This window comes from Schistocerca nitens, chromosome 3 (assembly GCF_023898315.1).
Source record: "Schistocerca nitens isolate TAMUIC-IGC-003100 chromosome 3, iqSchNite1.1, whole genome shotgun sequence".
NCBI classification, from domain to species: domain Eukaryota; kingdom Metazoa; phylum Arthropoda; class Insecta; order Orthoptera; family Acrididae; genus Schistocerca; species Schistocerca nitens.
In genome coordinates, this window is record NC_064616.1 from 189,111,928 (window position 1) to 189,125,001 (window position 13,074).

Here is a 13,074-nt window from a genome sequence, read left to right on the forward strand (position 1 = left end):
ATGAGAAAAAGATAACAAAAGGAAGAAATATGAAAGCTAAGGTTGAGTGGAAAAGAACAAGGGATGGTACGAGACTGACTGAAGAAGAATCGAAGGATTCAATTCAGAAAAGTTGATGGTTGAGGGCGACTGAGATGGCAGGAGTTGTGAAGCAGCTATACAGTTGTGGAAACAAAGAAAATTGGTAACTTTGCTATCTGTTTAATTTCTCATACCCAGAGTAAAACTTTGTAAATGAGACCATGGTCATCTTTTGTTTGGAAAATTTTCCAGTCAAAAGGCGATCATCATGTCATTTACAAAATTTGATATCTGTGAGGTAAGTTTGATTCTGAAATACAGCACATCCACCTTTAAGGACTTGGGCACAAGGAGTTGGCCATGCTCCATCACTGACAGAAACACTGAGAATTGGTCTTGATATCTAAATGAAATACTCAATGAATAATGTCTGTTATACAGGGTGTTACAAAAAGGTACGGCCAAACTTTCAGGAAACACTCCTCACGCACAATTAAAGAAAAGATGTTATGTGGACATGTGTCCGGAAACACTTAATTTCCATGTTAGAGCTCATTTTAGTTTCATTTTTCCACCTACGCTCAATGGAGCACGTTATCATAATTTCATATGGGATACTCTACCTGTGCTGCTAGAACATGTGCCTTTACAAGTAAGACACAACATGTGGTTCATGCACGATGGAGCTCCTGCACATTTCAGTCTAAGTGTTCGTGTGCTTCTCAAAAACAGATTCGGTGACTGATGGATTGGTAGAGGCGGACCAATTCCATGGCCTCCACACTCTCCTAACCTCAACCCTCTTGACTTTCATTTATGGGGGCATTTGAAAGCTCTTGTCTATGCAACCCCGGTACCAAATGTAGAGACTCTTCGTGCTCATATTGTGGACGGCTGTGATACAATACGCCATTCTCCAGGGCTGCATCAGCGCATCAGGGATTCCATGCGACGGAGGGTGTATGCATGTATCCTCGCTAACGGAGGACATTTTGAACATTTCCTGTAACAAAGTGTTTGAAGTCACGCTGGTACGTTCTCTTGCTGTGTGTGTCCATTCCATGATTAATGTGATTTGAAGAGAAGTAATAAAATGAGCTCTAACATGGAAAGTAAGCGTTTCCGGACACATGTCCACATAACATATTTTCTTTCTTTGTGTGTGAGGAATGTTTCCTGAAAGTTTAGCCGTACCTTTTTGTAACCCTGTATAATATCAATAAATCTGATGTATGTTTGGTAAAAATTTGTAAGTTCTTTTATCGAAGTATTTGCTCTTTATCAGTGTTTCTGTTGTACTGTAACACTTTTGATTTTGCAATTCTATATCCAGTTGACTGCAGACAATAGTATTCAAATTTGAGTGTTCACATATTTCATAACAACAATTTCATTTACATACATGCGAATTTTTATACTTATACTCCTATTTAACTACACAGAAATTTCATGCATTAAATCAGGCACACATGCAAAAGTAGGAAGAAGAAAAAATCTTTAAAAGAAATATTGAAAAAATAGAAATATCTGTATACTATTCAATTCATTTGATGCTACTGATTAAATGAACAATTCAGGCTACCAAATTTGTCAGTTGTTACTGTTACTGAGAATAATGGTTACACCTCACATTTTGACCCAATAAAAATATTATCTTTATAAACATAGGGTATATTTATCAGAAAGATAACTAGTCATTCATCATAACGTCCTTCCACTCTGGTTTCATGAAAAACAACGTTACACCATAACATTAAATGAAAATATGGGGTTCAATTAATATAAAATTATCTATGGATAAAGTGTTTTTAATATCTTTTCCTTACTGTGGACATAAAAGACTATCTTTGTAGCTTTCTTATGAGCCTGCACTTTGTTTTCCAGAATATGTATTGATTATAGCTACTTCAAAACTATCAAAAGAAAATACAAAGGACAATTTTTTCTTACGCGTGTGTAACAAAAATTTTTCCCCTGAACCCAATGAATGACTTTTATGTTCTGATATATTGACTTCAGATTTTATTTTCATTATGTATTTTTAAACATTTCTTTTCCTACCACAACTTTTCTGGTAGGTGTACATTTTACTATTTATATTCTGCCAATTGCATATGATAATTAAAGACTGTGTATTACAGCAAAAAGTCTGGGCAGCATGATAAATCTAAGCATGCAGCAAACTGCACTAAAAACATAAAATTCTTGTTCTAGACAGTAAAAAGAGGATTTTACTTTAAATTACTGGCCTTGCAGTTTATGGCATCACGAGTGCCTACTACAAATGACAGCGTGATGTACGCCTTTCCAAAGATCCATGCGCATGTGGGAAGTGCAAAGTAAAAGGTTAGGTATGGAAAGCACTATATTTTAAAATTTACATATTACTAAATTTCATTTGCAGCATGTTACACAGGGATGCCTTATGTAACTTTACGTCTGCCACTAACTTGACTCCAAAAATTCATAATTTGGTGTATTTTACTACTCATACACGTCACAACATAATTTCTAACACGTATTGATGCTCATATTTGCAATAAATGACAACTGTTATCTTTCTAATGAGTTCAGCTTAGTAACTTCAAAAAGTGGGTTGCCTCGTTACCTCACCAAACCAGATGTACATACATTATAACCTTTAAAAGAAAATTAACTCCATAAAGTAGAACAGTAAAGTTACAGTAACATCAAATATGCAACAGGAAGATTACTTTGAATAGCTCTATCTTTACCTCACAGACAAATTTTTTATTCAATTTACATTATCAGTTCATGAGGTAAAAGATACCTGTTCTGTAACTGAAATTTTCTACTTATCATATAAAAAATTAAAAAATTCTGGTGATGTAATATTAATCAACTATCTTCAAATCTGCACCCTAAATGAACCAAGAAACCTTTCTTATAATAATGAAGTAAATGTTAAAAACTAATATCCATCACTGTACACCTATATTAATCTATCTTCCTTGTGCCTCAGTACTTCAATTATGACGTAACATTAAATGAAAATGATACATGATTAAACTGTGATATAAATGCTGACACACACTAAAAACAGATCAAAATATTTTGAAAAATTTTAACTTCATAAGGCATCCTGCTAACATGCACTGGTTGTATTTATCTCTTGTCACTACAGTCCTCAGAAAAGGCCAAGCAGACTTCAGCTCACACTTATTTGTTGAGTTCAAATGGGGAATTAAAAAATGTAACTGCCATACTTATATGACTTCAAAAATTATACAATTAGTTATTATATAATGCAATGTACTGTTAGCATTCAGTTTTGTAAATACTAACTCCAGAGTCAACGGCCCATTTACTACTACACATGAGAGACAGCTACTCAACTTACCTGTATGATGACTGGCAACATTTTTTAAATACACATTTATGCTGTAAATGTCATTGAAATAAAATTTAAATTGCTAATGTCAGGTGTATTAAGAAATTCCATATCAAAAGATGCACTACTTGAGAAATAATGTTTTCACCATTTGTTCCACGTTAAAACTGAATGTAGGACCATGGCTCAAAACCCAGATACCTGCAGCTGCCACTTAAGACAAATCTCTTCCAATTTTACCATCTGCATATTCCTTGTACAACATCTAAGTGTCTCACACCATACTACAATTATCAATACAACTCTCCTTCCAGGACAGGTATCCAAATTAAGAGTGTTGCCCTGGCACTCAGTTTTAACCTATCATGAATGTCTGGTATAGAAAATGATCTACCTTGAGAAGTAAACTTCATTACACAACATCTTTACTTGCTCTTTGGGGAAGTTGAATAATTAGTTACAGTTACAATGGTGCATGTTGTTGTACCCTAACTGTTTCCTTCAGAAATACCTTCCCAGAATTTGGTAAGTCACATTTACTACCATTCTAAAATTTTAACATACAGATAATGTTTTAAATGAGACAATTTCATAAAACATTCCATAATTATCTCTGTTCCAACCACTGAAGGAATACTTTTGATAAGTCACTAAATAAAAACTTCAGAGTATTAGCCTTCCTCGCTTTTTGAGAGAATTTTTCTTAAGATGCAGTGGCTGATTGTTTATTACAATAATGAAAATTCCAGTATGGAAACAATAAACAAAACTTAGGGCATGTAAGCACTTAACTGTTGCTGATTAGTGGTGATGTAAATGCCCCCCCTCTCACCTTACACACATAATGGCATTGAAAGATGCACTATCTCTTGAGCTCCCACTCTTTTTCCAGTTTAAGCACAGACATACATCACTAAAAGTTAGCTTAACCTCAGTGTTTGTATTTCACAGTCTGCATTTGCACTTAAACAGAAAAAAAGCAGCAGCTTGAAAGCTAGGTGAAATTTTTTGTGCTGTTACATACATGTACCACATATTAATCAGCTGCAGGTGAGTGGTTGACTACTCTCACTGTTTTAGTCTTTTATTTATTTTGGCAAGGAAAGCATGAATGTTTTGCTGCCTACAAATTACCAGATGCATAAAGCAAAATTGTAAATCATGATTTTTTTTACTACTTCGAGTGAAACAATATTTTTAAATATACTAAAGGACATTGGATGCACTAATTAAAATACTTACATGTACTCATCATAGACATCTTGCTTTGGTAAGGAAACATCTTGATCCTCCTCTAAATGAGTTTTAATCCATGTTATTGTCTGATGGATTTCAAAACGGCTCCCAAGAGGATTTAAAGGTCTGAAAATGGAATTACAAATTTATTAATATGTTACACTTTAGCTGTATACTAACTGCATGCAAGACAACAGCTGTGCCTTAATATCACCACCAGTTGGAACATACCCTAACAAAGAACAGCAACCAGTATTAACAGATTTTCATCATAGTCAATGTTCTGTCCTCTGTGTCTCCATGCCAAAACACTCACTCTACTATATATAGTGAATAGTGAATTTTTCATCTCTTAACATACATTTATTAGTCATAATATCATGTGCAAGGAAAAAGAAAATGTTTGAAATGGTTAAAGCAAACAGAGAAGTAGAACTGATTACATACTGCAAGAAATACTGTACTTTATTAAGAAAAGTGATTAAAAATAAAAAAAGTCCAAATAATATGTGAAATAAATAATTCAGATAATAAAATTAAATTTATATGGACATAGTTAAGAGAGAAACTGGGAAATCAGTTAAGGAATGTGACAACATATGTTATTAAAGAAAACAGCCAAATAATAAATGATAGCAATCAGGTAGTCAATGTATTTAATAATTACTTCTTTGAAATAGCTCAGAAGATTGAAATGGACAGTTCAAGGGATAAAGCCATAGAATATATGCAAGAACCAATGCCTTGTATACAGTGTGTCCCAAGAGAAACAGTCAATATTCAGCGATATGACAGGAACGATCATTCAAAGTAAAAAAAAGTTTATAGATCTTGTATTCAAAGTTTTCCTTGAGACATTTAAGTCTCATCTTTATCTGCAATAATGATGGAAGGTTCCATCATTATTGCAAAAACGTTTAATAAACATGGACTATACAATTCATACCTTCAGAGCTATGAACATTTCTTCATCTTTGATGCTATGAAACAAATCTCACATACAGCTGGCTCTTTGCTTTCTGTATTTTTGGAGGAGGTAGAACAGACCAAAAACACGAAAAAATTGAATAGTAAACATGGGCCCAAAAGAGCATACCTTAAGAGCTATGAGCACTAGTTCAGTAGAAGAGATGTGTTTCACAGTACCAAAGATGACAAAATGCTCATAGAGCTTAATATATGCACTTTAATGGCCTATTGTTACTGGACTTTTTGTTCTTGTTTTTGTCCATATTTCAAGCTCTCAAAATATGGAAAACAAAGAGCATGCAGTAGAAGATATTTGTTCCACAGTATCAAAGACAAAACTCTTAAGGGATGCATTTTAGAGCCCGTCTTTATTTGACTTCTTCACTTCAAATTATCGTTCCTGTCATATCCCTGAATATTGAATGTTCCTCCTGGAACACCTTGTACACAAGCAAATTTATCTGCCAAAGAAATAAAGAACATAATTAACTAACTCCCTCAAAACCAAAAACCCAGAGTTATGAATATCTCAAGTAAAATCCTGTTTTCACATACACTATGTGATCAAAAGTATCCGGACATCCCAAAGAACATACATTTTTCACATTAGGTGCATTGTGCTGCCACCTACTGCCAGGTACTCCATATTAGCAACCTCACTAGTCATTAGACGTTGTGAGAGAGCAGAATTGGGTGCTCCGCGGAACTCACAGACTTCGAACGTGGCCAAGTGATTGGGTGTCACTTGTCATACGTTTGTATGTGAGATTTCCACACTCCTAAACGTCCCTAGGCCCACTGTTTCCAATGTGACAGTGAAGTGGAAACGTGAAGGGACACGTACAGCACAAAAGTGCAGAGGCCGGCCTCGTCTGTTGACTGACAGAGACCGCCAACACTATGACGAATGCCAGGTGAACGTCATCTGCCAGCGTGTATAGCGCCAACAGCAAAATTTGGAGGCGGTGGTGTTATTGTGTGGTCATGTTTTTCTTGGAGGGGGCTTGCAACCATTGTTGTTTTGCATTGCACTATCATAGCACAGGCCTACATTGATGTTTTAAGCACCTTCTTGCTTCCCAGTGTTGAAGAGCAATTCGGGAATGGTGATTGCACCTTTCAACATGATCGAGCACCTGTTCATAATACATAGCCTGTGGCGGAGTGGTTACATGACAATAACATCCCTGTAATGGACTGGCCTGCACAGAGTCCTGACCTGAATCCTATAGGACACCTTTGGGATGTTTTGGAATGCTGACTTCATGCCAGGTCTCACTGACCAAAATAGATACCTCTCCTCAGTGCAGTACTCCATGAAGAATGGGCTGCCATTCCTCAAGAAACCTTCCACCACCTGACTGAACTACCCTTCTCAATGATTGACTGTTTCTGCCCATCAGAACATGGGGTCTGCCTGGTCCTGGTTTAACTGTGGTTGTTCCTTCATATTTCCATTTTATAATGACATCACCAACAGTCCACATGGGCAGCTTCAGAAGTATTGATATGTCCCTCACGAATCTGTTACTCAGTTGAAATCCACTGATAGGTCCATGTAGAAGTCTCTGAGCTCTCCTGGCCGACCCACTTTACTATTACTGCTTCTCTACTAACAACACAATACTCCCCACATCTTGAGATATCTACTGCCCAATTCTGCATTTGCTACCCATCACTCAGCCTTAGTGTGGTACAGAAATGAGTGAGGTATTCAGAAACTTTGACCACCTACTGTGCGATGTAAGGAATTTAATAGATAACAAAATCAACTTCAGACACAAACTGCAATCATGTCGACTTGACAACTTTTCTACTTTGCAGAAGCAATTTTGAATGTGTAATAGTTGGTGTTTATGGTAAGGTGTGTGTGTGTGTGTGTGTGTGTGTGAGGGAGGGAGGGAGAGAGGGAGAGAGGGAGGGAGGGAGGGAGAGAGAGAGGGAGGGAGGGAAGGAGAGAGGGAAGGAGAGAGGGAGGGAAGGAGAGAGGGAGGGGGAGGGAGAGAGGGAGGGAGGGAAGGAGAGAGGGAAGGAGAGAGGGAGGGAAGGAGAGAGGGAGGGGGAGGGAGAGAGGGAGGGGGAGGGAGAGAGGGAGGGGTGAGGGAGAGAGGGAGGGGTGAGGGAGAGAGGGAGGGGGAATGGAGAGGGGAGGGGGGAGGGGGAGTGAGAGGGGGAGGGGGAAGGGAGAGGGGGAGGTGGAAGGGGAAGGGATAGGGGGAGAGGGGGAGGGGTAATGGGGGGAAGGGGGAGGGGGGAAGGGGAAGGGCAGAAGGGTGAGGGCGGAAGGGGGGAAGGGGGAGGGGAGAAGGGGGAGGGGGATGGGGGGAAGGGGGAGGGGAGAAGGGGGAGGGGGATGGGTGGAAGGGGGAGTGAGAGGTGGGAGGGGAGAAGGGGGAGGGGGATGGGGGAGGGGAGGTGGGAGGGGGAGGGTCGGAGGGGAGGGAGGAAGGGGGAGGGGGAGATGGGCAGGGGGGCAATTGGCAGAGGGGCAGGGGGCAGAGAGGGGCAGGGGGCAGAGAGGGGCAGGGGGCAGAGAGGGGCAGGGGGCAGAGAGGGGCAGGGGGCAGAGAGGGGGAGGGGGCAGAGAGGGGGAGGGGGAGGGAGGGGGAGATGGAGAGGGGGAGATGGAGAGGGGGAGGCAGAGGGGGGAGGCAGAGGGGGGAGTGAGAGGGGGGAGTGAGAGGGGGGAGTGAGAGGGGGGAGTGAGAGGGGGGAGTGAGAGGGGGGAGTGAGAGGGTGGAGGGAGAGGGTGGAGGGAGAGGGTGGAGGGAGAGGGTGGAGGGAGAGGGTGGAGGGAGAGGGTGGAGGGAGAGGGTGGAGGGAGAGGGTGGAGGGAGAGGGTGGAGGGAGAGGGTGGAGGGAGAGGGTGGAGGGAGAGGGTGGAGGGAGAGGGTGGAGGGAGAGGGGGCGGGGTGTCCCAATAATGATCTGCCAAACATGCCAGAGACTAATGAACACCTCATTCGGCTACTGAAGAAATGTCAGAACTTGGTAACATAACTCCCTAATACAAAATTACAGCTAATGACATAGAGCTGTATCCTAAAATTAACCTTCTTTTTTAATGAGCAGTAACAGTTATTTTACATAATATTAATATTAATCAATGAAATCTTGGAAAAATTATCATTTCATCCCTCATGAACCTTTCCATAATTTTTTTTTTATAATTTGTGAATAAAAAATTGGTATTTTATGTGGAGAGACCATTCTGAAATCCAAATTAATACTACATATGTATATTATTTTAGAACAGGTGTGTTATTGTTCTTGCATGCATAATATTTTCCAGTACGTTCACGGAGGTGGTAAGCAATGAGACCAGTCAGTAATTATTAACATCTCATTACCTTTCTTGTAAAGGAATCTCAGCTTGTTGAAAAAGATGCACTGTGATAATGATGTACTGCATAAATAACTGAATATACTGTATAGATGGGAAGAACAGGATTTCAGTAATTTACCTGATGTATTATTAACCCCTATGGCACATTATGTTTAAAAAGAGTTAATTACATTCATAATTTCCTTGTCAGAGCTTGAGTAACTGTGAGCAGGTTGTATGTATGTCAAACTGGTATTGCTTCTTACATGTATTCTATTGCTTTATCCCTTGAACTGTCCACACCAGTCATCTGAGCTACTTCCAGGAAGTGATTATTACAGTTAATTACTCAGTGATAAGCCACACAAATACCCGTTTACCATCTGCATGTAGAAACATATCACATTCTATATGGTCAATCAAAGGGAGATGAGATATTTGTGAATTGCATCTGTGTCGCATTCCACTTTCATCGACAAGTGAAAGACTTAACCATGAAACACCAAAACCTAAAAAAGAAATTACAGTCATGTCTTATGCAGGCTCAGAATGTTATTGAAATAATCTTATTTCTAGTCACTGCCTGTACCTCAAAGTTATTATATGGTGTTTTATAATGAGGATTCCCACAGGACTAAGCTACTAGGGATACTACAAGGCCTTGCACTTAATTTCAAAATACTACTGACCTTACACTCATTACCCAATTAGGATTTGCAATTAAACTGCATTTCGTTTTCAAGGAAGCAAATACAGTAATTTTTTCCTCTTCTAAACCTTACTCTGTTCAATCATACTCCACACGAAGTAATCTGACTGCAGACTCTCGTCTATTCTCCAAAGTCATTTGTGTGTATTTGTCTGTGGTTTTAAACCACTAAAGTAAATGGAACTACTCACACCCCTGTTACGTCACTCATAGCCACTCCAGGATTCTCTCTTTTATTTCATCTTTACCAAATATCAAACATATTCTTAATGCTATAATTATAATTTGTTACTTTAAATAGCTAACTTTTTCCGCGCTATGGCCATTTAACAGCGAAAAAGCCAGATGGCGTAAGTTGTACACAGTTCTCATGTATTAATAAGTTTTTACACAATTATTACTTACTTTTACAAATCAAATTCATTTTAAATTTGCTGCAGGTTACTTAACAACAAGTATCTACCTAACTTTCGGGAGACTGATCAAGGGACCGCCATCCAGTCGGCATAAATTTCATAAGATATGTGGTTAAACAAAGAAATAAGTATCTAATTGGTGTAGATCTAGTTTAAATAAGCACTCCAGCATTTGCTTTAAGAGTTTTGTGGCAATCACGGAATATCTAAATACCGACATCCAGATAGTGATTGAACCCAAGTCCTCATGAGAGTCCTTCGTCTTAACAACTGTGCCACCTCACTTGGTACACGCATTATGTGGCACACTAGTATACACCACTATGGGCAAAATGACTGAAGTATACATCAATATCACTCATAAATACAATATAGAGTTTAATATTTCATGATAAGTTCCTTTGAGCTCTATTTAATTATTTCCCATCAGTTTACAGGCACTTAAATCAAACAGAGAATTCCATCAAATATGAGCTGTTAGAACAATGAAATGAAATAGATAAGCACACATCTCCCACAGACCTCTTCAAAAGTCTTGAAAATCTTGCACCGAATTTCTTAATACATTCACTCCTTAATTATATATTTGCTACTGATACTATATTTCCAAGTTGACTTGGCCTTCCTATCTGTTCTTCAAATAGCACACTCCTATCTGACAAAAAGCAATAAAGAGGAGAAACCTCATGAATGTAAAAGAAATTTCCAAAAATACTTTATTAGCACAAACTCTTTCTTCACTCATCTAAATTCGTGGACTGAGGAGTCTTTACAGCTACACATGGAGTAACGATAATTAATGTACACTTGTCACTGGTTTTACAGTTTATAGATAACTGTTGTTCAATGATGAATATTAATGTGACAAAGTTGATAATAACCTATAAATATGAGATAAACAGCAATGGTTCAATATACCAGAGGATGTGGCAGTTTTACTCAAAGTAATTTCTTCTCTGTTCAGTTCATGTTGTTAAACTTGGTTGGAGTAAGCAGTTTCACAAAAGTTTATTAACACAATTTCTAACATTTATTTCATTGACATCTGACAGTTCTCTTTACAATGAATTAATGAGGGAGGGAGTGAGTGACAGTCAATAATAAAAACGTGATGGTGAAAATCTGAGTGTATGTCGGGTCAGAAGTCATATTACAAATGACTTTCAACACTCAAGCTTCTCAAATATTACTCTATCTTGTTTATAGCAACTACAACTTCATATTACAAATGACTTTCAACACTCAAGCTTCTCAAATATTACTCTATCTTGTTTATAGCAACTACAACTTCAAAATTTTGCACTGGAGAAGCACACAAATATACAGCCAAGCTGCTGATGTCTAGAGCAGAATAACACATTATTATTTTCTACAAATACTAGAAAATGTGTTGTATCTGGTCTCAGCTGACAACTTCTGGATACTGAACAGAAACAGTGAATAAATTACGTGAAATGTAAGAAACCAAATACATGTCATGTGGTTTGTGGAGTACTGAATATTTTGTAATTTAAACACAACCCTTCACTATCAATAGCATAAATATTAATATAACTAAGTTACTGACAGCAAAAAATCACATAAACTTACTGTCTTAATGGGTCCACATTTTCATTCTTCCCCGTAGGCAGTTTAAGGTATAGAAAAAGCTTTTCAGCAGTAGAAAGTTGGTTAACTTGGTCCAAAATTTTCATCACAGTCTGTTTTGAGCTAGAACTGCAAGAACATAAAGTTCTTTCAGGATATTCAGTACATGTTTAATCAGGTGAACAGTAATATAATAAATATTATTGTTCTCTTATTGATAGGTGCATGGTAAATTGAAAACTATGCTTGAAAACAATATTATACAGCAATGCTATATATTCATCTCCTGATTATCAAGCTAGTTTCAATATGTAAACTCACTGTGTGAAATCTGGTTATGTTAACCAATGTAACATTTCAAAAACGACAATCAATAAAATAAATAAAAGCTTATACAACCATTGTAACATGCATTTAGTAAATGGGAATCTAATACAATAGAATTTGATACTAGCCACTCTGCAGAAACACACAATGGCATTAGTACTCCAAGTAAGTGCACTATGACTGCTATTACACTCTATACATGTAAATGATCTGATGGACAGGATTAGCAGCAATCTGCGGGTTGTTTGCTGATTATGCTGTGGCATAATGGAAGGTGTTGTTGCTGAATGACTGTAGGAGGATACAAGATGACTCAGACAAAATTTCTAGCTGATGTGACGAAAGGCAGATTGCTCTAAATGTAGAAAAATGTAAATTAATGCAGATGACCAGGAGGAACAATCCCATGATGTTCGAATACAGGATTGGTAGTGATCTGCTTGACACAGAGATGTGGATTAAATATGCAGGTGTAACATTGCAATGCAATTTGAAATGAAACTAGCATGTAAGGGAGGTAAGGGAAGGCAAATGGCTGACTTCAGTTTATTAGAAAACGTTTTGGAGAGTTTAGCACATTTATAAAGAAAATCACATACAGAAGACTAGTGGGACCCATTCTTTGAGTGCTGTTCATGTGGTTAGGATCGCCACCAGATTGTATTAAAGGAAGACTTTGAAGCAACTCGGAGACGAACTGCTAGATTTGTTACTGGTAGGTTCAATCAACATGGGAGGGTTACAGAGATGCTTTGTAAACTCAAATGGGAATCCCTGGAGGGAAGATGACATTCTTTTTGTGAGACATTATTGAGAAATTATGTAATAAAATGTAGATTGCTGTTACAGTAGTTTGATGATGTATTATTGTGATGGATCCATTTCAGACAAGTTGTCGTCTTCAAACCACCTGCATAAGTTACATAGCATTTTTATTTTATTATAATTTTGGTTAATCATATTTAGTACTTACTTCCATATACTATCAGTCGTCACTGTTGTTCTGCATTAAGTTTAGGACTTCAAGCTATGAGCCGTTTTGTGGTTTGCTCTTGTTGTTAGTGGTCCTTTCTTATAATTTTTATAATTTGACATTTTATCATTAGATTTGATGCCATATGGTGTACATATT

At 37.9% G+C, this 13,074-nt stretch overlaps 1 protein-coding gene across 1 annotated transcript in view; it reads right to left on the reverse strand.

Moving 5' to 3' along the window:
- Positions 1 to 13,074, reverse strand: part of LOC126249140 (DNA-binding protein RFX7) — a 131,475-nt gene that overhangs the window by 87,615 nt on the left and 30,786 nt on the right. The window contains exons 2-3 of the mRNA XM_049950794.1: positions 11,619 to 11,744; positions 4,616 to 4,735 (exon numbers count right to left, since the gene is read on the reverse strand). Coding sequence (XP_049806751.1) covers positions 4,616 to 4,735; positions 11,619 to 11,744 — 246 coding nt within the window. The remainder of the gene's footprint in view (positions 1 to 4,615; positions 4,736 to 11,618; positions 11,745 to 13,074) is intronic.